The sequence below is a fragment of the Cladophialophora immunda genome, assembly GCF_000835495.1.
Source record: "Cladophialophora immunda strain CBS 83496 unplaced genomic scaffold supercont1.1, whole genome shotgun sequence".
Lineage (NCBI taxonomy): Eukaryota > Fungi > Ascomycota > Eurotiomycetes > Chaetothyriales > Herpotrichiellaceae > Cladophialophora > Cladophialophora immunda.
In genome coordinates this window covers 3,901,381-3,928,251 of record NW_015622541.1, presented here as the reverse complement: position 1 = coordinate 3,928,251, position 26,871 = coordinate 3,901,381, and the positions used below count along the sequence as shown (strand labels likewise).

The 26,871-nt window shown below is 53.0% G+C and overlaps 8 protein-coding genes across 8 annotated transcripts; 5 read left to right on the top strand and 3 right to left on the bottom strand.

Annotated features, from left to right (window-relative positions):
- Positions 1-2,985: 2,985 nt before the first annotated feature.
- Positions 2,986-4,068, bottom strand: PV07_01148 (uncharacterized protein; the record flags this gene model as incomplete). The annotated part of the gene is made up of 1 exon (XM_016387657.1): positions 2,986-4,068. One exon carries the CDS (start codon positions 4,066-4,068, stop codon positions 2,986-2,988), a length of 1,083 nt encoding a protein of 360 aa, XP_016254585.1.
- A 786-nt stretch (positions 4,069-4,854) lies between these two features.
- Positions 4,855-5,400, top strand: PV07_01147 (uncharacterized protein; the record flags this gene model as incomplete). Its single annotated transcript, XM_016387656.1, has 1 exon — positions 4,855-5,400. The coding sequence occupies one exon, from the start codon at positions 4,855-4,857 to the stop codon at positions 5,398-5,400; it is 546 nt and encodes a 181-aa protein (XP_016254584.1).
- A 489-nt stretch (positions 5,401-5,889) lies between these two features.
- PV07_01146 (uncharacterized protein) lies at positions 5,890-7,128 on the top strand (the record flags this gene model as incomplete). The annotated part of the gene is made up of 4 exons (XM_016387655.1): positions 5,890-6,658; positions 6,770-6,896; positions 6,965-7,021; positions 7,086-7,128. 4 exons carry the CDS (start codon positions 5,890-5,892, stop codon positions 7,126-7,128), a joined length of 996 nt encoding a protein of 331 aa, XP_016254583.1.
- Positions 7,129-10,678: 3,550 nt separating this feature from the next.
- On the bottom strand, positions 10,679-13,406 carry PV07_01145 (uncharacterized protein). Its single transcript, XM_016387654.1, has one exon. The coding sequence runs from the start codon at positions 13,359-13,361 to the stop codon at positions 10,908-10,910; it is 2,454 nt and encodes an 817-aa protein (XP_016254582.1). The 5' UTR covers positions 13,362-13,406; the 3' UTR covers positions 10,679-10,907.
- Positions 13,407-16,170: 2,764 nt separating this feature from the next.
- Positions 16,171-21,230, top strand: PV07_01144 (uncharacterized protein). The gene is made up of 2 exons (XM_016387653.1): positions 16,171-18,631; positions 18,714-21,230. Exons 1-2 carry the CDS (start codon positions 16,716-16,718, stop codon positions 20,689-20,691), a joined length of 3,894 nt encoding a protein of 1,297 aa, XP_016254581.1. The 5' UTR covers positions 16,171-16,715; the 3' UTR covers positions 20,692-21,230.
- Positions 21,231-21,639: 409 nt separating this feature from the next.
- On the top strand, positions 21,640-22,394 carry PV07_01143 (uncharacterized protein; the record flags this gene model as incomplete). The annotated part of the gene is made up of 1 exon (XM_016387652.1): positions 21,640-22,394. The coding sequence occupies one exon, from the start codon at positions 21,640-21,642 to the stop codon at positions 21,925-21,927; it is 288 nt and encodes a 95-aa protein (XP_016254580.1). The 3' UTR covers positions 21,928-22,394.
- Positions 22,395-22,523: 129 nt separating this feature from the next.
- On the top strand, positions 22,524-23,823 carry PV07_01142 (isopentenyl-diphosphate delta-isomerase). Its single transcript, XM_016387651.1, has one exon. It carries the CDS (start codon positions 22,656-22,658, stop codon positions 23,490-23,492), a length of 837 nt encoding a protein of 278 aa, XP_016254579.1. The 5' UTR covers positions 22,524-22,655; the 3' UTR covers positions 23,493-23,823.
- Positions 23,824-24,005: 182 nt separating this feature from the next.
- On the bottom strand, positions 24,006-26,423 carry PV07_01141 (uncharacterized protein). The gene has a single exon (XM_016387650.1). It carries the CDS (start codon positions 26,183-26,185, stop codon positions 24,206-24,208), a length of 1,980 nt encoding a protein of 659 aa, XP_016254578.1. The 5' UTR covers positions 26,186-26,423; the 3' UTR covers positions 24,006-24,205.
- Positions 26,424-26,871: the final 448 nt, after the last annotated feature.

Below are 26,871 nucleotides of genomic sequence, written 5' to 3'. Positions count from 1 at the left end.
GCTCAGCCAGTGAGTGACAGCAGCACGTCTGCCGCTAGAGTAGAGATGAAGCGTCTCGAGGGAGCATTGCTCCGGCTCCTCGAATATTGAAATTGCTAGATCCAGGCATCTCCAATCAAGGACCCGAACACGGAACATATTCACATATTTTGCAATAGAATTCTCGTCATGAGGGTTCCGCAACCTGTCCGGAACACGAAGCTTGATAATCTCTTGGACACCGTTTTCATGCCTCAGCCATTTGAGGGTCTGGAATACTTCTCGATGTTCGCGAAATTCTTGGCCGTGTCGATCGTCGTCCCCGTCAAAGCTCAAGTTCGGAAAGTCTGCGTAACGAAGAACCTTCTCGTAGTGGCGGGAGCGTTCGTCCGGCACAGGTGCCTTTTGTTTTGGAAGGAGTTTGACGAGTTCGTCGAGACGGAAGAACTGCGAGTTGAATCGCGAGATATCAAAGCAAAGATCCGCAACTGCAGAGCCGGGTCGAGTCTGTGATTAGCCGCAACAATAACCACGATGCTGGCTTGCGGTTTGTACCATACCTGACTCTAAAGGCGTTGTCAGTATCTTTGCAAATCAGTCCCGAGCTCCAGGGCGACATATCAAGTACGTACCGTGGGAGTACTGAAAGATCTTGCACAATTCCTGCATATTTTCGATGTTCCTTATGCAGGTAGCCACCAGGACTTCTCTGATTTCCCATCTAGCATCAGTCCTTCTGTCAGTTCTTTCCTGCCACCTATCCGTTCCAGATTTCAGGACACAGTTGTTATGCCAAAGAGGATATAAGCCAACTTCTTTCTCGTCCTCGGTGAATTTCCACTTTTGTGGCACGGGAGACCGCTCCCAGGCCAACTTTGGCTCCTTCTGGCAAAAACTTTCCACAAATTCCACTTGCTTGTGCATCACCGCCAGCGACAGTAGATCCTTCTCTAATTGTGGACTCTTTGAGAGAAGGGAACGCCAGGCGCTTTGAACGGGCATGGGTTGCAAGACCTCCAACAGACCACTCTGGACAATTTTCTGTGCGATTTCTCGATCGAAAATCCCGGGAACCTGGGTGAGAATTGTACCCACAAAACTCTTGCGCCCAAACTCGAAGGCCACTTTCAGCAGCTCGGTAGCCTTTTGGGAATCCTCCATCAGGCTCCGCACTTCCGCGAGAGTTGTTGCACTTTGCCAGAGCTGGGTCAAGTTGTGCTCGATGATCTTCTTTGCAATTTTGATGGTCATAGGTTTATGTTTGGACCAGCCGTCGAGAAGCATTTGGGCTGGAGTCATTCTCGCGTTTGCATTGGCCTTATCCAGTTCTGCCAGGATGCGGTCCTCACTCACCAATGTTGGTGGTCCCAGCTCAATGATCGTACCCACAAGGAGCCATTTCTCTGAATCCAGAGCTTCCTGGAAAGTCTTGTCTCGTCTAGGTTCGGCCGCACCATCTTGGTGAAAGTTGGTGTCCCGAGTGACAAGGTTTGGGTCACGAGTCAGCAAGTCCTCTATGATTTTCAGGTGTCCTGTGCGCTGTTTGGCTTGCTGTGTCCGTGGGTCAGGGCTACCCAGCGCGGCGACGGTCTCGGAATCTTTCATGGTGGTTATCAGCGCGTAAGACTTCGCTGTATGTTCTAGCGGAGTGCCTGCTGGAGTATACGTTCCCATAATATTGCTAAGAATGTGCTTAGTGCATGATGAGACTTGCCCGGGAGCAGGGTTTTGGCGTTGTGCGAGCGTCCGATTGAGAAATGTCTCCATGCATTCGATCATATAATTGACCAGTTCGTCTGCACCACGAGAAAGTGCGAAAAAGAAAGGTGACATGGCCGACGGGGACATTTTTCCAGGCGTGAACATGACCTTTTTCTTCATGGTGCGGTTCCTGTCGTGGTTTTTGTTCCCACATTCCCATTTGAATAGACAGTTTGGCGGCTGTCCGTTTTCCTGGGATGCGAGACTGGAAAAGTCGCCGGGAATGACTCCCTCGACAGCTGGCAGGAAAGAGAGATATGGTTGTGTTTCAATCAAGGTTCTAGCCAACCCTATTGATTTGAGGGTCGTGGCATTCGCCGACTCCAGTTCGAGGGTATCGACCGCGTAGCTCAGCAGCGAGTACCGAACGCAATCATCGATCGCCAATTCACCGCTCTTATTGCCCAAAAAGTCCGATAGGCCGTCTATGGCATGTGAGTCTCCCTCTATAATCTTCTCGCTCTCCGGACTGAGAGATATAAGGTCATTCCAAAGCTCTTCGCCGGCAGATGTGGCAGTCCTTGCTTCACCCTGTCTCCACTTAGTCTTCAAATGCTCGAGGGGCCTAGTGGGCTCTGTTCGGTTGATGGCAATGCCCTCCTTCATCTCTGATCCCATTTTCCACCGCCGTGTGTATAATCGGTGCGTCGGAACCACGTGAAATGGAAGGCAGTCAAGTCCTAAGTATTTTGAAGTAGCTACCGGACACTTAGTGTGGTGGAAGATACGCCTCCGTGATGGCAGCCAGGTAACTTCGGGCCACCTGTGACAGTATGAGTGGCTGACACGAAGAACATAAGGCTTTGCATGGCAGGCTACAGCTGTTTCGCCTCATACCAGGCCTGGGCCCTGTCTGGCGGAGGTAACTTCTTCAGAACTTGCCAGTTTCGACTCGTCAGCCCAGCCACCAACCTGGTTTTTGAGACATGCATTGCGCTAGCGTATGTCCCCAATCTCTGCCACGGACAGCCGTCTTCAGCCTCAGAATTCTCTCCCTAGGTTTGGCTGTGGGCAGTACACCACCTCGTGCTAAATGGTCCAGGTCAAACATGGCATGGAATCTTGTGGTTGGTCGATACGATCATGCTAAGCTTAGGGGCTCAGGCAGCTCGCTCACTAGCGAGGATTACGAGTTCAGCTCTCTCATATCTTTCCATCCCGTAATATGGATAGCAATGGATCATGGCCTGTGCGGGGCACACTCTTGTGCCCCCTCGGTCTCTTCTGCGTGGCCTATCGCCTGTCTCAAGCTTCGTCTGCCCAAGGGTTGAACTCTCCACCCTCCCCCTCCCCCTCCTCCTGCCCATCATCCTCTGCAAAATTCACCCTGGTGTCCTCTCCTTCAGCCTCATTTTCGGCATTATCGGAACCCGGCTGCGTTGGTTCTTCCTCCGCAGAGCCCCCCTGGCCCGACTTACGAACAATCTTTAGTCCTGTGCTGTCGTGCTCTGCTCGTAGCTTTCCGAGATCATCCTTCAAGTTTTGGATACCGAGAAGAAAGTCGTTACCCTCTCCTCCACGGACCTTGGGATTTGGAGACGGATGCACCAGGAATGGCTTCGTGTGGCCTGGTCCAAGACCGAAGGCTCTCTTGAGCTTGTTTGAGAAGTCGTAGAGGGTGCCGCCGCGAACGTCAATGTCAAACCTTACAAGGTAGGGACCGTCGCTCGCTCGTGTGAAGAGGATGGCGGCAAAAGTCTCTAGCAGAACACTGCTATTTTGAAGGTCGTTCTGCTCCATGTACCACGTCACCCCGGCCCTCTTGTGTGATGTTGGGTCCATGCACGGAGTGGAATACGCAAAGTCGTAGTATGTGCGCTCGAAGTCGATCTCATACCCTCGACTGTGGTCTGTGTGGAAACCAGCGCCCTGGTAGGTAGCTTGGGCGCCGACGGTCGTATTACTCGTCTGCTTTATCTTCGCGGCCGTCGGATTAGTGAGCTGCAGTTTGCGAAACGGAGCCCAGGCTTGCACAACAGGGTTGGGCTGAGAGCCACCCTTTGGGTTGTCCAGCCTCAGCGTTGCCTCAACCGATCGGATTCGACAACCTGGCTTCGCAGCGACCACTATCTTGAGGATGAGCACAGTCATTTGCGCGGTGTGGGTTTTGCCGTCCTCGGCCATTGCTTCCCCCGAGCCATCGACTCCCAGTACCCGCTCGACTGTAACAGCATAGTCAGATTTGCCACTGTCAAAGATCAGACCGCCTTCTTCTTTGACTTCAAAAGTCTTGACACCTCCCTTCTTAGCCTGCTCCTCGGTGTCCCAGTACTCATAGAGATCAAGCTGCTGTTCGTTGTCGAGATCCGCATATTCTTCGTCACTCATGATGGCTTCGGTCTTGATCCAGCGTTTGAAGGGTTCTTTGGGGGCTGGTAGTGAAGACAGAACGGGGCAGCGTACCACACTCTTCTTATATCTCAAGATTTATTCACAAAAGCGGCTGTAGCTGTCAAACTTCAGCCGTGCCCGGGGTTTGGGTGTGGCCTCCGCCGACAAATTCCATTGGACTTACTCCGCGGAGCGTGCAGCGTGAATCAAGTCCGTCCCCAACAGCAATTGGTCAATATATCGTCCGTAGACCGGTGTGTGATCCAGGCACCTTGGATGTGCTGGCGGGCTGCGCAGGCATGAAGAACATGCTCTGCGTCACAGTGTCCACTCAGGTTCTCCCATCGCCTCCAGAGAATTTCATTGGTGGTGGTCTAAGAAAGCCGAAGCAGAGACCCTATCTCCTAAACTAGCAGCTTTTCACACGTCTAACTCTTGAGCTGCTCATGTTGTAAGTTGGGCTAGATTACAGTGACCTTTACATGTCTTGCGCCCACCTATCGACGGCCTACCTATTCACAACGTCTTTGGGCTCCACGTGGCGGCGGCGGGGCGCTAAGCTGCGCTGTCACGGGCGGCCCCGTGAACCGAGACTAGCCGAAGGTTTATTCCAGATAGACTTTCATGTTCCTGAAGATCACTGCCTCACTTTGACTCAGGCCTCTGCCGCTTTGCCTCTGAAGAAACGACCAACCGACGCCCGAATCAATACGTCTTCTCATTCCTTCCTTTCGTCCAACACACCTTCGGCTTTGTCCATCCATTTCCATCAAGTCAATGAGCATGGCCTCCGAATCGCCTCACCCTACCATCCAACCAGGTAATCACCAAGCCTACATGGAATATGCTCTCGAAAAGGCACGACTCTCACCTCCGGCATCTACAAAGTTCTGTGTCGGGGCCGTCCTTGTCGATGGAGACAGTCGCGAGATTCTGTCGACCGGTTACTCATTGGAATTACCTGGTGACAGACCAGGAGACCCCGGCTCGACACACGCCGAACACTGCTGCCTCATCAAAGTCGCCGAGAAACACAAGGTCCCAGATGACCACGTCGGAAAAGTACTACCCAAGAACACGGTTCTTTACACGACCATGGAGCCATGTAACGAGCGGTTGAGTGGCAATCGAACTTGCGTCGAGAGAATCCTCGCGCTCAAGGACTCGATCAACTTGGTCTATGTCGGCATCACGGAGCCGGGAACATTCATCGGCCTCAACGAAGGAAGAAAGAGACTGGAAGAGGCGGGCGTCGAGGTCAGACAGATTGAGAAGCAAGATCTTCGAGACCGCATATTCAAAGCCTCTACAGCAGGACATGATCAATAGGATGGAGCGCAACTAGAGGAAAAATTCGATGTCCTGCAAAACAATGCTCGTAGGACTCGAAAGGCTAAGGGGTCTCTCTCAGGATCAGCTGGGGGTTCACCAAATGTGAGGCTGATAGGTGGGTGTCCATCGGTGGGCGCAAGACGTGTGTACCTAGATAGGTGTCTCAATGGTAGTCGAGGTGTCAGACTGTGAGATCTAACTGTGGGTGGGTGGCCACTGCCGTGGCTTAACACCCAACACTTCTGTTGAACTGCAGGTAAGGCCCACCGGGCATCAACCTGGTTTAGAACCGGGCGCTTAGTAGGCTCGCTCGAGCGCCTGCATGCAGAATCACCACCTTTAGATAAGAGGTGGAACATTACTGTGATCGAGCACAAGACTGCGCCCGGAACAAGCCGCAATGGCTTTCAGGTCGCCTTCGCCCTCAAGCCTTCGCATGTCTCCAGAAAAAAATTCTAGGCAAGGACGTATGCACTGACTGGCATCATGAACTTGGACGAGATGGATGGATCCCGCGAATATAGAGGGGCAAATTCCGATGTCGATCCGAGCGTGGTGGCCGAATTGCGCCCAGGCTGCCGCATCCTGTGTACCGAAGGACACGGCGTGAGCTTCTGGGCGAACACTGCGCGAATCGACGTCGAGTTGGCGGATGGGCTTACCGAACAGTCCTTCTTCATCAAGGTCCTCTCCCGCGACACGGGTAGAAACGTGGTACACGGCGAATTCGAGTCCATGAAAGCCATCTACAGCCTGCAGCCAGACTTTGTCCCAAAGCCGATTGTCTGGGGCACGTATCAGAGTGATCCGGAGACACATTTTTTCCTGTGCGAATATCGAGAGATGACGGATGACATGCCTGACCCCGAGAAGTCCTCAGCACAGCTAGCCCTCCTGCACAAGCACAGCAAGTCTCCCAATGGCAAGTTCGGCTTTCATGTCACCACCTACAGCGGCAACCTACCCCAATCGGTCGACTGGGAGGACAGTTGGGAGACCTTCTTTGCGAAGAGCATGCGGTGTGCGCTCGACCTGGAACGGAAAGCCAGAGGGCCCGATCCCGAATTCGACACACTGATTCCGACTCTTTTCGACAGGGTGATTCCTCGACTGCTTCGGCCAATGGAGAGTGAAGGCAGATCTGTCAAGCCTTCTCTGGTGCACGGCGACCTCTGGTACGCTAATTCGGGGATTGATGCCGATACAGGTACATCGTTGGTGTTTGATGCTTGCTGCTTCTACGCCCATAACGAATGTGAGTCAAGGGAACGGGAAGTCCATAGGATTTCCACGTCTGCCGCATCACAAAAAAAGGAGGGAAAAAGCAAGAACAGGGAGGCTGATAAAAGCGAGCGTCGAACAACAGATGAATTCGGCCAGTGGATGCCCGCCTGCAACAAATTCGGCGCCGCATACTTGACCGCGTATCGATCCCACATGCAAATATCTCCCCCGGAGGAGGACTACCAGGGGCGGCTGGACCTGTACAAGCTGTAAGCAAAAGCAAACAATGAGAGTTCGCCGCTCCGTCTCACCGTCCAGACTAACAATCCCGAATCAGAAGATTCAACACGCACGTGTCTGCCCTCTTCCCCGAGAACGAGACTTTGAGAGACCAGTCAGAGCAACCCGTGACACGGCCCCCTCGATGACACGCACAAGCTAACTCTTTCGCCGCCCAGGATGCTCGGAGACCTGAGAGATCTCGCTGCGCGGTACGGGTGACGATATATATATTCGGTAGCGGAGAACAACTCTTTCTACACACAATTTGGTCAGGAATCAGGATCTACCGGATCATGGAGACGCACAAATCTTGGAGAATGTGTACGACTGATATAGTTTGGATATCGAAGTCTACACAAAGGTTAGCTGATTGACTTTAATCGGCGATGAAAAAGGCCATCTATGCATGAGCCATTATGCCTGTGATCGCCCTTAGATCCTCTCAACACAGGGCATGGGCCACTTACATGGCATAGCATCTTAAGGTGCATGCAGGCTGATGATATGATACAATGTACAGGCGTAGGAATCTCCCTCGAGGAGACTTACGCATACGCTTACATGCCTAGCATAAATTTGCCACTGGAATTGAGAGGGCTCCAAGAGCTACCAGACACACGTACATGGATATAGCCAGTTCAGAAGTGTAATCCTTTCCCTTCTCTCAGCAGTCTCGGTTCATCACCGTTGACACGAAAGCCAGAAGGCCATGATCTGTATCCCTCCAGGTCGGAACAGCTTCGGGCCTGTCCAATATTCAAGCCCGCCCTAGTTCAACGACGTCTGTTCACGCTCTAAGACACCCAGAGTATTTCACGGGATCCTGTTCTCCCTTTCCCCTTCGAGACATCACTGGCCCGGGCTCAAATCAAAGTAACCCACTTCAGATCGTCCTCGGTCGCCGTTCGCCACGCCTCTCCGTCCATCACTCGGCACAGTTTGCCGCGAACCTCGACGGAGTCGACAAGGGCATATGTTGTAATGGTATACCCGGAACTCTCAGGTTTCAGGATAACAGGCCAAGACAGTCCCGACAAGAGCCAGAATTCCAATTCTGGCCCTACTGGTGCGCCATCACGGACCAAGGCGAGATGCTTTGACCCGACCAGAACGGCTTTTGTGAAATCCGCCATGACAGTGCGTGCCGCCTGCATCGCTTCCTCTATCATACCTTCGGGCGGGGGATCGGGGGGCGGAACCCCAGCTTTAGATTCCGTGGTGGCAATACCGCGCCTCAGCATTCTCTCGATTGGCTTTTCGAACCGTGTAGTCATGAAGAGAGGACCGCTCTTTCGACCCCACAAAGTGAAGAGGCTGCCACGGCCGGTGCCTTGTGAAAACCCTTCGACTCGCACGTCCTTGAATAATGGAACAGCGACCTCTTGCAACAAGTTGCTACGGCCGTAAAAGGGGCTGTGGATCAGTAACAGACGACATAATGACTCGAACATCTCGAGTTCCCAGTCACGAGAAATCGCAGGCGACGAGGCGCCACTATCTTCAGAATATGCCTCCAACCAAGAGCTGCCATCGAGCGATCTGCTCACCGTCCCCAAGCGCAGCCCTAAGACTTTCATAGCCCCATTCTTCAGCCTTACCTTTGGCCCATTTGTGTGTCTAGAGTTTGTGGTTTGCCAAAGCCTCCCTGGAATTCCGCAGCGAGGTATGTGTGATTTTCCGCTGAGGTAATCGATAAGACCCCCTAAACCGGCCAAGTCGTCCAAGTTGTCCAGGTCAAGCAAAGGGCACACCCATGTTCGGGGGGATCCAATTTTGAACATGTTTAGCAAGAGTATATCAAGAGAGCCCGTCAATCTGATGAAACGTTGTGTCATGTCCGCACACAGTTGCTCCGGTTGTAAGTTGTAGTCTGGCTCCGCAATATACATTCTGTGATCGAATGCTAAGCCGCTCACGGCATAAACTCTGTCCACCAACTCGGTAGTCTCACTGGCCCTGAGTTGGAACATTAAGCTCAGGAGATCAATTGGCTGACGACTTCGGCGTTGGGCGCGGAGTCCCCAAAGATGAACCATATGTTCGAATAACTGGTAGTGCGGCCACCTCCAGTTTAAAAAGACTCTAGGCTGAATCTTTTCCCAAATTTCGTATGAGAATAGCAACTCAAAGACAGAGCCAGCTAGATATTGAGAACCCAAATTCACTCTGATGTCGTTCGCCATAGCAATTTCTTGCGCAACCCAGAGTCGCGTCCAGTAAGGGCACCTGAGGAAATCCAGAAAATCCTGACTGAAGTCCTCAAATTTGTGGAGGTCTCCTGGTTTCAGTGATTGCGCCCAGTCCTGCTGCTCACATTTCGTGAGATTCACATTCTTCATGAAAATTAATATTTCGTTGGATTCCCGTGGTGCAGGCCCGAGCCACACGTCCACTGTTTCAGCTTCCTGGAAGATTGTGGCCATGCGTGCAACTTGAAGTGATTTCTCGTCTGGGTCATGCTGGTCGATACACAGGGCATCGGCCCAAATGTTCCGAACTCCGCGATTCAAGAGTACACACAACGCTTCGTGGAGGTTTTTGGTGATCCAATGTGGGCATCCGTCCAGCAGGATTTTCCTTTGGTGTGACCGGTCTCCCCAAGTGTAGGATAGAGCATTGTATGGAGGGTGCCCGCTCATCGACACGTTGAGTACCGAAACCCTCAACACCTCTCCTTCTTCCTCCTGGACGATTTCATGCAACTTGAGGATTCGGAACTCGTTCTTCCTGAGGTTGAGTGGTTTCCATTTGTAGCCAGGACTTATTCTTCGGTGTATGGCTTCCATCTGTGATGGTGAAAGACTAGGAAATCTGCAGTCCAGTCAGACAGGAGATATCCTCTGATATCGGGGCGTTGTCAATTCATGGATTGGGATGATGTCTGCAAAATAGCTGACTGTGAGGGCGAGGCTCTAGTCCACCAAACGGAAAGGTGCAATGTGACCAGCTGCAGCCTTCCCTCGGTTGCAATTGGCACGCTTTTGGGCGTGGGCGCTGCAGCGTAGCCTGACTGAGGCGTGGTCTGGACCGCAGCGACTTTCGTATTTAGGCGACGAAGAGAGCAGCACCAGCGAATGAGAATTGAGATCAATGAGGGGATGGGAAAAGTTGGACAGCTGCCTAGCATCACATCCTCTTGACTAAGCCAACTCCTTGCGGTAGCTGCAGGTCAATGGAATGGCAGGCACCGCGGAGCGTTGCAATCCTGGCTGACTGGGTGCTGGAGGGGGCCTCTCCCCGCGCCATCCCCTCTCCTTGACATGCAGCCAAGTATGGCGCTCCTGGTGAGCTGAAAGAGTGCCCTTAATGATAGATGAGGCTGAATCCTTAATGTGTGTAGAAATGTATATCAGGTGTCCAGAGTCCAGGGCTCCACCAGTGGAAATGCTCAAACATTCTTTCGTAGCTTGTTCCCTTGCGCTCTACGATCGGCTATTGAGTCACGTCACTACTGGTCTATGTCTACTTGTTCGCCTCCACGGCCATGGCCATCCTGTCCCGTTTGGGGCTTAGCTACTTGGTCGTCGGCCTCCCGTACCGGGTCGTTGTCGCCCATCAGATTAGCTCGAACGGAATGACGGATGTCTACGGCCCGACCCATTGATACAAACTACTTGTATAGACTCGTGGGGTGGGTCAAGTAATTCGACGACACGCGGAACGTTGACGCTCATCTTGGGCTGCCTGACAACATTCCTCGCGAGTACGTGAACAGTCTTGTATCTCAATGTGCTGGGTCCGAAAGACAGTTGGTTGAAAAACTTATGCTGAGAGATTGAACAGATGGGAATCACCATCCTGTTCGAGACGCCGTGGCGCGATCGGCTCTGCTTACTCTACAAAGGCATGTCGGATATTCGAATACTATATAGATAGTCATCGCACTGAGGGAACCTCGTCATCATAGCAACCTGATCGTCGTCCATGGGGGATGTGGTAAGAAAGAAACAATGGCCGAAGGATCGCAAGGCGGTTCAAGAGTTCCCCAGAGCCTTGGGCTAGAACTCCCACTCAATCAGCATTCCATCTGGGCCTCTCATCTCCCCCGGTCCCCCAACCCCATCCTCTCCCTCATAATCTGCGTCCGCATCTTTCTTCTTCTTCTTGCTTTCTTTCTCCTTCCTCACCACATTCTTTGGCGGTGGTTTATCTCTGTCCACCTTCCTCAAGAGGCTTGGAATATTCTGCCTGCGAGACAACCCAACTCGGTAGATCACTTTCCGCCCCGAAGCGGAAAGACTCGGCGGGTTGATGGGGGAGTGCTTTGTCGGACCCTTTTCTGCAGATGAGGGTGGTGCAATGGAAACCGGCTTTGCTGGTGTGGTGATTGGCTTGTTTCCTTTAGATGAGATCTCGTTCTCTTCTGACTGCACGTGTTTCTCAGCCTCTGGCTCGGGAGATGTGATTGGGGAGAAAGTGGGCGCTTTTGTTAGGTCTTTGTCCGGAAGATTTTGGTCTGTGCCAGGGGCAATGTTCCTGGACTTCTCGGCTAGCGGTGTGCGACTCTTTGAGTATGATTCTCGTTCTTCTTCCGTTTCTTCATTATTCTTTTGCTCCTGTTGCTGATGTCCCGGTTTCTTGGGCCTCCTGCCCCGTTTCTTCGGCTCCACTGCTGGGTCCTTAACCTCTGGATGGTTGGGAATTTCGATGATGATGTTGCTGCTCTTAGCGCCTTTGGTCTGTTCGCTCTCCTGTCTGTGTTCCTTCTCTTGCTCACCCTTCGGGGCATCAGATTCCTTCTTCAACGCTTTCAAGTCAGGTGGCAGGTCCAACTTCACCGGCGCCGGCTTCGAGTCCATCCAGACAACATCGTCTTCACCATCACTCAACATTGGTTCTGCTCTCTTGAGCAAGGCCGCTGCAGAGGTCTTCGCGCGCTTGACTTTACTCTTCCTACCCTTTTTTGTGCTAGACTTTGCCGCACTTATGGGAGGGGTCTCTTGCTCTAGGGTGTTGTTGCTGTTGTTCTTTGCCGGGGTACGGTGATCCTCATCGGCTACCGGTGCAGGCAGAAGAGTTTCATCCTCGTCAACAAATCTCTTTGATCGCGTACGACTGGGACGCGGCTTGTAGGCTTCTTTTGGAAGTCCAATTTCGGCCTCATCACTAAGATTGAGCTCGCTTGTTGGGTGTTTCGAGGGGGACGACCCGGCAGGATATCCCACGGGTGCTTCTTCATCGATTTGATTTGATTTCCTTCTCTTTCTCTTCCTGCTTGGAGGAACTGTCGCAGATGTCTGAGATGCTTGGGACAAAGACAAAGACTCTACTGTTCCCCGTCGAGCTCTGGTCGCGGTCGCCAAAATCGAGAAACCCATATCGTCGGTATCCTCATTGATGCTGGGAGCAGGAGATTTGGAAGGAAGTCTAGAATTCCTCGCTTTGCGGCCACGTTTTCTGGGCACTGATGCCTTCTCCATGGACATTTCAACATTTTCCGTCACAGTAGCAGGATCAGGTATGTCGTTTGTGAGATCTGGTACTTGGAAATGACTGTCTCCGTCGGCATGGGATGCCGCTCCACCTTCCCCCATAGTTTGAGCAGGGTCAATAGCCAGAGGTCTTTGCGGTGACCGCTGTGATAGGACTTGCAACGGCTCGTCATCAGAGACCATAATCTGATTTCCACCAACGTGAGTCGATCTGCCTTCGTCAACCTCGATAAAGTGCGTGAGATTTTCTGGCATATCTTGGTTGGGTTGTTCCGCGAATGAGACTTGACTCAACGCTCCGAACGGATTTGTATTGACGTCCAGTCCCTGTCCCGAGCCCCGGAAGTCTATATTAATGGATTGGTACTGTCCCATCGAGGCTGTCGATGTGGTCATGCAATGAGATGAGTCAGCCAAGGATCGTTCGAGGAGCGGAATTACCCCGTTTTGGTTGCTTGTGCCAGTCAAGAATGGAGTTTTCGGACGAGCAGCCTTCGTATGTATGTCCGACACTGCCTGATCTGCTCCATACCCCTCCTGATCGTTGGGATCTGAATTCCTGGGGTCCGGAGCGCATTCTGAGGGCGGTGCGAACAAATTGTCATCTTGAGTAGTGCGAGACCTGGATGCTGCGCCATACGTTTTTGACCTCTTCACTTTCGAGTTCTCCCTGGAGTTCTCGTGCTGTGGCTCTGAAAGACCGTCTTGTAAAGCACTATGGGCTCTCTTCTTAGACTTCATCCCCGGTAGGATTTCTCCGAAAAGTGTGGTGATCTGTTGGTCGGCTGTTCTGGAAAAGGTAATGTCCGTGGAGCCATCCAGTTGATTGAAATCATTGAGATAGTGTGAGGCAGAGGACGAGAGCTTTTGAGTTGGACCTAGGTATTCATCGAAATCGATGGTGGGAAGTGAGGCCAGACTCTGGGGTTGATTCTCTTCTCCAACTTGGTGAGTGGTAGGTCGCTTGACGGGCGAATCGAAGTCGGACTCGGCGTCCGAATCTGCTATCTCAAGAGGCATTGCCGCAATACCATCATAAAGTCTCTATGGAATATTTGGTGAAAGACAACAACTGGTTCAAGGAGCGCGAAAGCTGCCAGAAGTCACAGCGCGCATTTCAGCGGACGCGTCTTGACGCGCGCCATCACGTGACAGTACTCGACCCCAACGGTAGCCACCCGACTCCGTCGTCTGCGCGTTGTGTTCCTTACTGTGTCGAGTGACAACTCTTAAAGGTTACGTTAGATATATGGCTCGTTAGGAAGTGGCAGATTGGTAAGACTAACAACTAACAACTAGAGTTCGAGATGCGGTAAAGGGTGAGGCTCCATCTAGGTAGGTTTCGCTGGGCTCGGAATCTCAGCCTTGCGGCTGCAGTATCGATATCGTGTGAGATGATGGGTGACCAGGACCGCCAATTCGGCCCCGCAAGAAGCATACCAAAGGACCAAAGTAGTTATTATGACGATAATCATCGGGCTAACTGTTAGACTTCATTTATCTTGAAGTTATCTTGATTGTTGTGTTAGCACAACGTGATCGCATACCAAAGATACAAAATATAGTGTCACTCTGGCTCTGGAAAATTGCACTATCGCTAGCTCAACCAAATGGTGTAAGGTGTCTACAGAAGTTGAGACAGAAAGATCGCTTCGAACGAGCATTTCAGATCAAAGACGCCAGTGTAGCAATTTACCATGTAGGTATCACTTAGTGAAGAGACAGTCTGACAGTCTGACACGGTGAGTCTGATCGTTGGAATATCTCATACCAGTCTCAGAGTCTAGGTAGAAACCACAGCGGAAGCACTGGCAGTTCGTCGTCGGACTTTTCTGGTCGAAAGAAGACCAAAGTTGAAACTATCATTGACAAGTTCCGTACCGGAAACCAACACTGGCGGGAAGTTCCGACATCTTGGAGGAGCTCTCTCAAACCTCGCATCGTTCAAAGACACAGCTCAAGAGTTCTTGACGTGCCTAGAGGGGATTCAGATCGTTGTGATCTGTGGTACTGGATCATGCACAATCCCCGACCACCAACCATGACCCAACGAAATCGGGATGCAAGTTGCGACTGCTCCTATTGGCCTGTGAATATTATTCTAGAGAAACTTACGGCAGTGCGCGGAGCATTCTCCTGTTCGAGCTGTAAGACTGTCAATGTTGCTGCTATCGCCGTAAAGCTTTCGCCTGTTCGACTCCCTGATCTAAATCTCTCCGAAGACACAGAGGCAAACATCAGGCCTATGGAGGTAGGCACGGTCGAGAGCAGATGATCGCTATAATACAAACATCGCCTCTAGCTGGTCAAAGTTGGCAAATATGGAGGTTTTCGCTTGGACTTACCGTTTGTCAAGTCGAAAAGTTCGACTATTAGACTTACACTGGTTCATCTGGAGGAAATCAGAGAAACCTTGGAAGACACATTGTGGAGAAGCTCGCGCAGAAGCTATATGCCGGGCTAGAGGCTGGTGGACGGTTCAGCAACTTTGGCATAAAGGGCATCGCACCGTTCTGTCGCTGCATTGGATCTTGATGTCCCAAAGGCCACCGCCACTTGCAACAATGGCTCCTTGACAAATGCATTGATAGCAGGATTCTTCAGGTATCCCCTGAACCAGTGACTCCAAGAATTCGGAGAAATTGTGGGAGCCGAGAGAGGCCTAGATGAGCCAAAGACTTTTCGCGTGGCGCCTTTGTCTCGTCTTTCGGTAATGCAAGTGCAGGGCTACCGTCTCAGGAGTCTGGCCGTCAATGCTGAGAATTGCGCAGACAGGTACATTAAACACGGCACGGAACGTCTCGGATCACTTTGCTGGTTGATCGTCTTGGAGTGAGGTTTGGAGGCAAAGTATGATTGCAGATGTTTGCCACTTGGTAAAAGGCAAACAACATCTGACACAGAAGACTCCTCTTGATGCCACATGCGAAATCTCTGGGCTGTCAATGGTGAATTGTCTGACAGACTGTTGTACCTCTCGCATGTCTTATAGGGCTCAAAGGAGAGAATAAAGTCCCTACCGCGTACTCGTGTCTTCGCTGAGGAGCAGGCCCGCAGCGGAGTATTGCTCGAAGCTTGAGGGTCTGGATGGCGTGGTTTGGGACGCGGATTCGAGGATAGCGGAGCCTGAAGCTCCAGGCGTCGAGGTCCAAGGACGAGGTGAGAAATGTGCCATCGTATCGGACCGGTCGACGTGGCTTCAAGATGGTGGACGAAGCGTCGATGGGGCGAGACGGAGAGCTCGTTCCGCTGTCCGGCAGTCATAGCGGGTTATGCATGGGAGCGCAACGTGCGACGACCGAGTGCGAGGATTGGTCGAAGTGAAGGGGCAGGAAATCAGGTTCAAAGGAAGTGCCGCGAGCCCCTGGGACGATCGGGTAAAGGGTTAAGGGCATGCTCTTGGAGAAATAGACGGTGTGGAGGACGTGCAGCCGTGGCAGAAAGCGTGACGAGACGAGAAGTTAACAATATTGACAATAGACGTGAGTTTGGGATGAAATACTCCGTAGGTTTCTTTTGAATAGCGGAAGGACGAGAGCCAGTAGGAACCTCAATCGACGCCTCCAAAGTGGGCTGAAGCCAGACTTCTTCTGAGTGGACAGTCGTGCACGGGGAAGTCCTTGGACATTGCGATGATTCAACGTCATGGTCGCACAGAAAATTTGGCGGAGGAGAAAAAAATGGAGATGGGAGCTCTTGGGCGGCAAGCCTAACAGTAGCAGGGAGGCGGAATAGGTGGTGAACAGGCCTCTCCGCCCCAGAGAAGCACCTAGAGAAGGGAGGAGAGAGCCGCCTGGAAGTTTGTTGCCGCCACCACTACCACTACCACCACCACCTCAGTTGAGCCGGCTTCGCACCTCGATCTACACATCGCTAGAGTGACTCCGGAATGATGCAAGGAAAATACTCGCAGCACAGCTACGACTAGACGAACAAAATCATCCCCAACATCATACCGCTTCAGGCCATTGGCACCAAGCCACCGTGCATCTGGTATATCCATCATCGAGATCCAACGCCCCCCTACACCCCTCCCAACCATCCCAAACAACACGACGCTACTCGCTCACCGAATCACCATCTCTCTCGACACGCAGCCTCTCGCTCCTCCACGTGTCTGCTGGACGACTGCCTCCTGTCCCACCAGAGATTGACCGCCTCCTCCGGCTCTTGTACCTGCTCCAACCCTCGTTCGCAGCACGTTGGCCTCCTCAGCACTGCCCGACGTCTGCTCCTCTGCTCGCTTCTCACCTCCCACCCCCCTTCACGGGTCACTCGTAGCGAATCGTCGTTACACGCACGACCGCTTCCCTGCTACCTCCGTTGATCCAGGGAGCAGTTGAGACCGCAGACTGCTCGCCCAATGTCCTCCCCATGTCAAATAGCGCTCCCGCCGGAAGACCGTCCGCGCCAGGTTCGACGGTAAATGGACACTCTCTGCTCCGCCGTGAACCAGGCTCTACTTCAACTGCTCCCAGTCTGAGTCCCTCGTCCAGCTCCAGGCCGATTCCCATCTCACGGGGGACAAAAGGAATATATCCTTCCACAAATACAAACAATGGCAGAGGTCCGCTCTACAGTCTTCACCGGGCAGCCACGTTGGGCGAGCACATTCCTCAACTATCAGAAAGAGACAGTATCTTTGCCGAACACTATGTCTCTCCTCCAAGTGAGCCTTCCACTCCCCTAGACGCGGCAAGAACCTCTCCGTCTTCCATTACACCGCGGAAAGCGCCATTCAACATGTCGACCATGGTCACCCATCCAGTCTCCCCTCCCGATACAAGCAAAACTCCGCGCACCCACTCCCCACGAAAGCTGGACTGGCTTCGGCGGTCCGACTCTTTGACCGATGCAGACACCCCTCCTTCGCCCTCCCATCCTTCGACTGGCACGATACATGGTATCAGACGCATAGCCTCCGATTCGAACTCATGGACTAAGAAGTTTCATGTCACTTTGGGAAAGATGGAGAACCAGGAGGGGAAAGATCAAGAGGCGGGAAGTGTACGACAACATCAGTATGGCGGAGCGGGCCCAGAAAGAGACAACTCTTCGGAACAAGAAAGTGGGCAACACACAGTGGTTGAGAGAGGCAATGCCATGCGTGCCGTCCTGAAGGGCCCTCGCACAGAGCGGAGTGTCAGCCGTGGCCGGGCACATGTGGACAAAAGTATAGAAGCTACCGTGAAGAACCCCGAAGTGGGTGGCACAGCACGTAGCAGGAAGGCTAGCCATATGATGGGTATTTTCGATCCACGAACTGGCTCCGAATCCCCAGGGTTGACCGTCAGTGACCAATTGAGTCACGTTGGTGGCAGCAGGGAGCCTTCGAAGTCGTCTTCACGACCGACAAGCCCAGCTACTCAAGATACTAAATTCTCATGGACTGCACGCCGACCTTCAAGGGAATTCGTCGAGCCTATCGTCAGCGCCTCCCAAGACGTCACTCGCCCAGGGAGTCTTCGCAGTTCTCAGGCAACTTCTCCTCTCAGGCCTGACCACGACCCTTATTTCCGTCAACAGGACCTTGCACAGAAACCAGACGTGAACGGGAGAGTATTGGATGACGGCAAGGAAGCCTACAAAACAACCATCCGTGATGTTCCTGCCACGGAGAAGTTCACTGGAGGGGACAGTGAAGAGGATCATCACCCTTCTGAAGAGGAGCATATATCAGCAGCTGTCTACTATCCTCATCCAGGTCCGTCTCCTGAAGAAATTGAGCGCTTCACTTCCCCAGGGGAGGTTGCTTCCCCCAATCTGAACAACAATCGACAACTTCCGAGAGCGACAGACGAGATCGTTCTGTCCACGGATACCAAAACAAACGAAGCATTGGGAGGTACAGAGCACATTGACATCTCAGTCGTATCTCAAAATGAGAAAAGAATGTTTCATGGCAATTATCGCCCTTTGGACGAAGTCGCAGTGGAGGGTCAGCTGCCACCTTTGTCACCTCTTGAAGAGGCTCCATCAACGGCAATTGTCAGTACTTCGGAATCGGAAATCGAATCCGGGGACGATATCAGTCGGCAGAGTCAAATAGATGACATGTCAACCACGCCGACGCAACGAAGCACGCTATCCAGGCGGCCAACCGAAGTACAAGGCCCACCGAGGACCAAGGGGAAGGTTGTCCTTGAACCTTACAAGCATCAAGTGGGAGGGCATTCAACAATTTTTCGCTTCTCTCGTCGCGCTGTCTGCAAACAACTGAATAATCGGGAGAATGAGTTTTACGAACGAATCGAACAAAGGCATCCCGATATGCTCAAATTCCTTCCAAGGTACGTCCATCTCTCATGGTCCATTGGCCCTTATTCCTTCACCAGGATCGAAGCGAGATGAGATCACTGACATGGTGAATAGGTACATTGGCGTACTGAACGTGACGTTCTCCAAGATTCCGAAACAAGCGCAGAACTCTGAAGCGAGACCTGATGATAATACAAGGACTGAAAACCCCAGTCAAGACGAAGGCCGTTCGAAAGAAATGAATGACACGTCCGATATCGGCTCGAGGCCAATTGTTTCGTCGGGCGACCAGCCACGAATCGTCAGCCACTCGATGCAACAAATCGGCAGCATCCCAGAGGTCATTCTAGAACAGAACAAACATATCATTCCCTCCAACTACTTTGCTTTGCCAGAGCGGCCTAAAAGCGCCGACCCCAATCACGGGCGCCGGCGAAGCAAGGATTTCGATCTTCCAGGTTCTGCCATGCAAGACATCTCTCAGGCAGAGAAATCCCCGAACAGACCATCAATGCCCGAACATTCCAACAGTTGGGGCCATACTACTGTCAACGAGGGCTTGAAGGACAAAATTCTACGCGAAGTCTTCGGTCCTCCCCCCGTACAGTATTTCCGTCGCCACATACCCTCGCACAGTACTGTTCCGCGACTCAAAGGTCATCACGTTCCCCGCCGGAGGAGCAATCTCTCTACGAATTCGTTCCCCCATGCAGATACTAAGGACGCTGCCCAGTCAAAAGATCAACTTGAACCAACGATACTACATACCGAGACTGCTCACATGCCTCCACTCAGTGAGGTACGCTCTCAGACCAGCGACGGCGCCGGTGTGTATTCTTCATCGGCTTCCGCATTTGATGACCTCAAATACAATCTCGAACAAGTCAAGACAGCTGGAAGTGAGGTGTCCACCTCCTCTGGCCCAGAGAACAGACAACATGTGAAAAGGCGACATTCTGGGATGGGCCTGCGACGTCGGCGTCAATCTGTAAACGAAATACAGACTCCTGGGCTCGAGTATTTTGAAGACGAAGCATACACAACGGATTTTGGTCCTGACACTGGTGGCGATGTCTTCATCATGGACCAGGACAAGAGACGGAGTGCTGCGAAGCACCGCCTAAGTCATTCTACAACCAATGGCTCGAATAAATCTCAAGTTGGAGAGGCCAAAATTTCTGATTCCCACCCAAACAATGCTGGCAGACCCAGAGAACCAGCTACAACAAGCTTGATACCATCAAATCCAAAAGAGGCTCAAAAGACTTACAATGCTTCTGGTGATCGAGTAGTATACTTCATCCTGTTGGAGGACCTCACCAGCGGCATGGGACGACCCTGTGTCCTGGATCTTAAAATGGGGACCCGGCAGTTTGGTGTCGAGGCCACCAAAAAGAAGATGGAGTCTCAGCGCCGCAAGTGCAAATCGACAACCTCTCAACAGCTGGGTGTCAGAATATGCGGCATGCAAACATTCAATGCCAAAACTCAAAAGGTATCGTACGAAGACAAGTATTATGGTCGTGACCTGAAGGCTGGGCGGGAGTTTAGAGACGCGCTCACAAGGTTTTTGTATGATGGGGTCAGTTATGACAGTGTTGCACGGCACATCCCCACCATTTTGCATAAACTCTCCAAGCTCGAGAGCATGGTGCGAAGATTACCCGGATACCGGTTCTACGCGAGCTCCCTGCTCATGCTATATGATGCGGAGCCCTACAGGTCTCGGGAAGCTGAAGAGGCGGCACGGAATGGCGTCGATATCGCCGAGCAGAAGAAAAAGGAGGGCAAAAAGTGGCCGCCACCTATTGACATCAAGATTGTGGATTTTGCAAACTGCATCACGGGCGAGGACGAACTGCCCCCCAACGCTCAAGCGCCGCCTGCCCATCCCAAGGATATTGATCGAGGCTACTTGCGCGGGCTAAGGACCCTTAAGGCCTACTTTGAACGAATCCTAGCCGACATCAAAAACAACGAAAAGAAGGAGATCAGCGGTAGGGAGGAATTAACCACGGACAACGAAGGTGCCATTCACGTTTCGAATGGCGCGAACGATACTCCCGAGGATGAAGGTGAAGTCAGCGTATAAATGGCGAGCTGGCATGCACCAGGACTAGATTTAATACGGGGCAATCCCGAACTTGTCAAACCCCATCAGCTTTAGCGAGGAGTGTGGAGTTTTGAAACGTTTTGCTCGGGACCAAGGTGGCTGTTTTTATACACCTCGGGTTGGTGGTTTTGGCCATCACGGCCAAGTATTTCTATCAGTCAGGCCGGAAGAGGAGCATGGAGCTAGGACCCAACCTGGAATGTCCTTTTCAACGCGTACGAGGAGGGCTGGAAGGAGTTGGACTGACTGATGCCGCGGTACTTCTCATACCATGTTACGAATAATGCAGTGCACCGGTCACTCCAGGCTATAGAGGTGTCTGAAGATTAGGATGAATGCATGAGTGAATGAACATGGCAAAGATCTCGAATCCTACACGTTGCCAAAGGTTGACATTCTCTTACGTGGCGGCAGAATCGAGAAACGCTTCTGTTCGGCGAGTTGGATAGGCGACGCTCCCAACACTGATCTTGGGCTTATCCTGCATGGTATCATTGCCCTCTCGAGGTGTCTTTGACTGCCGCCCTCTTTGGGGGAGGTCAGACTGTCGCACGTTCTGGCCGAGGCGCTCGCTGAGGCCTGGCTTGCGCAGGACTCGTGGGAGCACTGAGAGTTGGATCAACCAATCACATCGTTGGACCAGCCAGCCTTGCCCCCTTTACCAGTGGTTCATTGAGGTTGTTCCAGATGTCTCTCATCTGTCGGATGAGGCAGACAAATAGTTGAGGACCTTCTGCAGCGGTTCGAGGAAGGATGCTTATAAGAAGGGAAAGCTCACCCTCACTCACCATGTTTGTATCCCACTTCATCGTTGAAAACACAGGCTGGTCGAGAAGGACTTCGGAAACAACACGGACCGGCGCCCATCTTTATCACTCTCTGTGAAAAAAGCACAGTATCGTTCGATACCGCCGAGGCTTGTCACAGATGTCCTCCTCAGAAGATACAAGCGCCTCAACAAGCAGCACCCCCACGTCACCAGCAGATGCGCCTACCAAATCAACCACAGCCATATTCCTCGTTCTTCTCGAGAAGATGGGCGCCTCGATCCGCAAATCCCGCATGAAGCTCTCCGTCCGATTTCGAGAGAACCAGCAGGCGGCACCAAAGAGCCCTAAACCAGATGTATGGCGAGGGACGTCGTATCTACCTTATGGAATGGAGACACCAACGGAGGCGGAGCAAGCATTCGAGATGGCGTCCCTCGGACGGTGAAGTGCAGCAGGGAGAAGGGCAGCCTTTGTTCCAACGGGGGAGGCCTTCAGGCGAGACCGGCGACATTTTCAGCGGAGGACGCCTTTGATGAACCTAGCAACAATTCCTGGCGAAGGAAATGCCTGAGCAACGAGGGTATTCCGGTGTGGCCGGAGCCCTCCCATAGTATCAGGCCTACCAGGCTATAGGAGAGACCCGTACAGGGTGTCTGCCCCAGCCTTAAGATTCAAAAACCGCTTACCGGGGTTTATGAGCTGGTGCTGGCTAAGCACCCCAGTGGACGAATCGTGCATGCTCAAGACGTTGGTCCATGTTTGGTATACTCAAGGAGGAGGAGTGTGGCAGTCGAGAGTGCAAGAACATCTGTTGTCCCCTGTATATATGGTGATGCGAGGTTAGCGAAGGGCTCACCGGAGATGAAGCCATCGGACAGTTGGTGAAGAGTGATGAATGAACAATAGTGGTCGAGTTGATAGTCAGCCCACTTCGGTCCCTCTTGTGCCGCGATCCCAAAATCTACCCCTGGCACGTGACACCATCTTTTCCCTGCGGCAATATTTTCTCCCTCGCATCTCGCATTTCACCGCCTTCGAGCAGATCATTGACAGTCTTCAACAAACATAAGCCCCATACTTCCCACCCCCCGCTGTTGAAAACTCGTTCGAACTCTCCCTCAGGCTGCCTCTGTCCCACTTCGCCTGTACCATAGCATCCAGCAGACCATCAGTATGTCCTCGATAACAATCACCCGCGACAATGTCACGACCCTCTTCCCCGACGTCCATACGAGGTTGATCGGCGCCGACATGGCACCCAACGCCACCCCCAACGGCAGCTCCGACAACAACTCGGACGACATGCTCGCCGGCTACGACGAAGAACAAATCCGCCTCATGGACGAGGTCTGCATCGTCCTCGACAACGACGACATGCCCATTGGCTCCGCCTCCAAGAAGGCATGCCACCTGATGACCAACATCAACCAGGGTCTTCTCCACCGCGCCTTCTCCGTGTTCCTTTTTGACCCGCAGACGAAGAAGTTGCTGCTGCAGCAGCGCGCCAGCGAAAAGATCACGTTCCCGGACATGTGGACGAACACGTGCTGTTCGCACCCGCTGGCGCACCCTTCGGAGACCGGGAACGGGGAGCTGGCGAGCAACGTCGAGGGGGCCAAGCGCGCGGCGCAGAGAAAGCTCAACCACGAACTCGGCATCCAGCCCCCACAGGTGCCCGTCTCGGACTTCTCCTTCCTCACGCGCATCCACTACCTGGCTCCCTCGGACGGCAAATGGGGCGAGCACGAGATCGACTACATTCTCTTCATCGAGGCCGACGTCACGCTGGACATCAACAAGAACGAGGTGCAGGACACGCGGTGGGTGAGCCCGGACGAGCTGAGGCAGATGTTCAAGGACGTGGAGACGCAGAGCGGCAGGGACAAGGCCTTGAAATACACGCCCTGGTTCCGCCTGATTTGCGAGGGCATGCTGTTCCAGTGGTGGGACAAGCTGGTGCAGGGCAAGTTGGGGGACGTGGCGGACGAGACGCAGATTCGGCGCATGTAAGTGATATGGCTCAAATTCGAAGCGTCCGCATGCGGACCCGGGCTGTTCGCTCGAGGGACTGGACAGGTGTGTCCGCAATGCAATGCGATGCAATCCAGTAATTACAACAGAGCATGGTCCCATCTCGTTGCTAGGCGTTCCAGGCGTCCGGGAAAAAATGGCCCGGGATGAAAGGGGAAATAGTGTACAGATACAGATACCGAGATCGATACCCTGGAGAAACATGCATTTTAATTCTTGAAGCTGCCTGGACGCGAGGTTCTTTCCTGCTTGCTTTGTTCGATACACTGCGCTTGTGCTTGGAGACTGTGAGCGAGAGGGCCCTTCAGGTCGGTGGCGCCCAGTCTACATACAATACAAGCAAGGCTGCTCGGACGCAGCCAACAGCCGCTCGACAAGCACCAGGGGCAGATCCGCCGCGGCAATGCTCGTTGTCTACCTGGTAGTTGAGTAAGACCGTCTGATATGAATAGGTGGGTATTTGGGAATGGAGATACGAAATCTTCCAGACGTCCAAAAGATGCCGATTGATGTCTGGTGGCCCGGCTGCCCTTGTGTACCCAAACGAGCCAAATGTACGCTGGGTCGTCTGAATGTTCATTAGATGTTATCGCATCTACCTGTACAGCAAGATCGTATCACCTGCAGGTACACACAGGCACCTGTAGTATGTATATGTTAAACGTCACTTTTGTAGTTCTGTAATCCATCATTCACAGACCGCCTTCCAGATTCCTAGCCCTTGCTTCCTCCACACTCCTCTGCCAGTCCGTCCTGGCCAGATACACGAACTCAATCAGAGCCACGAGCCCCAGCGCGAGGGCGACGCCCGTCCAGAGCCCCCAAAGGCCCCACCCGGCCCCGAACGCTGTGCCAAAGCTGATCGGCATGGCAAAGACATAGTAGCAGAACAGCTGCACGTAACCGCCGAATTCTTGCCGGCCTAGTCCACGAAGGACGCCGTTGCAGTTTGCAGCAAGAGCGTCAAAGAGTTGGAAAGCCGCGCACAGCGGTAGAATGTCGCTAACAATGCGTACCACGTCTGGGTCGGAGGTGAAGAGGTGCGGGATGTAGTCTTTCAAGGCGGAGAGGAGGGTCACGTTGAGGATGCCGACAATGATGGCAGCAGAGAAGGTCACACGTGTGGACACTTTTGCGGCGTCTGCCAAGGTTGCGCCAATGAGATTTGCGACGCGAGTTGAGCCCGCGATGGAGAGCGGGAAGGGGATCTGGAAGGTAAGCGAGGTGAGGGTTGCGAGAACAGATTGTGCAGCGAGGACTGTCGTGCCGAAATATGAGGCTGCAAAGGTCAAAATTTCAAACGCGAGGACTTCGGCCTCAATCATCACCACCCCCGGCAACGCCAGTTTGACCATGGGGCCCCAGTTCTGGAATGCTTTTTTCGTAAACCCGTTCCAGCATGACATCCCGGTCTTTGAAAAGAACCGAACGTAGATGAAGAGACCTAGCGGGAGCAAGTTGTCGGTGATGGCAACAGCAATGGGGGCGCCCACAAATCCCCACTTTAGCTTCCATACGAACAGCCAGTTCATGAACGCGTTGAAAGGCGCGCAGAAAATGAGGACATAGAGCGAGGCTGAGAAGAGCCCCTGTGCCTGGACGAACCGTTTCCCGGACTCGAAGGCTGCATAGCCAGGGGCACCAAGCAGAACGACCTTCAGATACAGGCCCGCGAGCTTGGCCACCTCCGGCTCGGGGACCAGAGCGAGAAGGATTTTGTCTGCAAGCAGCCAGATAACGGCGATGGGGATGGTGATGGTCCATAAAAAGTAAACCATGCGCTGCATTTGCAGGCCGACCAGTTTCTTGCGGCCGGATCCGTAGGCTTGTGCACAGAGGGTGTCGAGAGATGTGGCTAAGCCTTGATAGATGGCGTAGCCGGTAATGTTGGCAGACATCGATGCCAGGCTCACTGCCCCTAGCTCTACTGTGCCGATATGTCCGACCGTGAAAATGCTCGCGACTGTCAGGGAATATTGGAGAACAAAGGTCACCATTAGGGGCGCAGAGTAGCGAGCAATGACCTTGGCTTCACGCTGCCAGGTTGTGTGAATCATGCCTGCTGCCACCGCTTCCTCCCACTTCTGATTGATGGTCTCGGCGTCATCCTGACCTCCATATGGGAGGTTTGGATCACCTAACAACGGCGAGACTTCGGTTGCGAGGCCCACGTTCACCTCTACCGCTGGGGCAGCCTCTTCATCTCGAGAGACTTTGCGATCACCGCCAGGTATGTGGAAAATGCTTCTCTTGCGACCGCCCTGGTCGGCCGCGGCCTGAGGGTGCTTGGGTGGGATTAGATTGTTGTCTCTCAGCAGAGACCGCTCCTCCTCCATTGCCTGTTGTCTCTCTTCTTTGGAGAGGCGCTCATGGTCTGGTACGAGACGAGGAAGGAGAGTAGCTCTGTTGCCGGCTCCAGCAAAGCTCGGTCTGCGGTATGATCCGACAAACGAGTATGCCCCTGTTCCTGGGGCAGAGGTGGATGGACGCAGGGTCGAGCTTTCCGACTCGGACTCTGTGTCTGCAGCTTCCTCGTCGGTGTCTTCCTCGATATCCCGGGCAAGTGAGGCCTGGGCGATGGGCGAAGGATCTGGGAGGGAGTGGGAGAAGACTCGGTTGGTGACACTGGTGACGCGCTCGAGAGTGCTGGGATATTTGGGAGGCGTCGCCATGCTGGGCAGGCCTGTTGACGAGAATCAAATACTTTCTGGCGGTGACTCGAACGGGACCACGGATTACTCCACTATCTCATGAGACAGGAATGGGTGGCATGCTCAGGTGGAAGAGGACCTTTAGATCACTATATATCGAAAAACAAGCTGCGGAAGAACGACGGCACCACGAATCATGCACATTTCCGCTTTGGATCAAGGTTGAGAAGATATGGTCGAAATTGCAGCGAGGGTTGGTTGCTCAACTGATAAAGCTCTAGGACGAACTAGTTACTCCGCACATGTGCGCAAGGCGAGTCCCCAATGCCATCGGCTACAGTGACCAAATCGAGCACCAGCTGTCGCCTGCGCTTAACTGCTTCCAGGGACCTGGGGGCTGCTTTTATCAGTGCTCTCAGGCGTCATTGGTGCCTCTCGGTGCCTATCGTTTGGACGGGGGGCAAGGGCCGGGGGTTGCTGATATGCATACTACTTGTAGATATCCTCGCCCGGCTCCGGCTGCCAGGTCGAGCACGAGGACACCAGGTACTTGCTGTGTAACGCCGATGGCGAAAAGAAGAAAATATGCTTGATCAGGTACTAATGTGCATGGTCATCGGGCGCGAACGCATATCCGTGACCATGAAGTTTTTATTCTGGTCGTGACAGTACGCCCATGTACTCCGTACCTGGGTAGGTATGTGCTC

What these genes read in the sequence shown, in the direction of transcription:
- PV07_01141 (XM_016387650.1), bottom strand. Translation starts at nt 26,185, where the DNA reads ATGGCGACGCCTCCCAAATATCCCAGCACTCTCGAGCGCGTCACCAGT.
- PV07_01145 (XM_016387654.1), bottom strand. Translation starts at nt 13,361, where the DNA reads ATGCCTCTTGAGATAGCAGATTCGGACGCCGAGTCCGACTTCGATTCG.
- PV07_01144 (XM_016387653.1), top strand. Translation starts at nt 16,716, where the DNA reads ATGTCAAATAGCGCTCCCGCCGGAAGACCGTCCGCGCCAGGTTCGACG. An exon ending in ATGCTCAAATTCCTTCCAAG is followed by an intron (nt 18,632 to 18,713) that starts GTACGTCCATCT and finishes CATGGTGAATAG; the next exon opens with GTACATTGGCGTACTGAACG.
- PV07_01142 (XM_016387651.1), top strand. Translation starts at nt 22,656, where the DNA reads ATGTCCTCGATAACAATCACCCGCGACAATGTCACGACCCTCTTCCCC.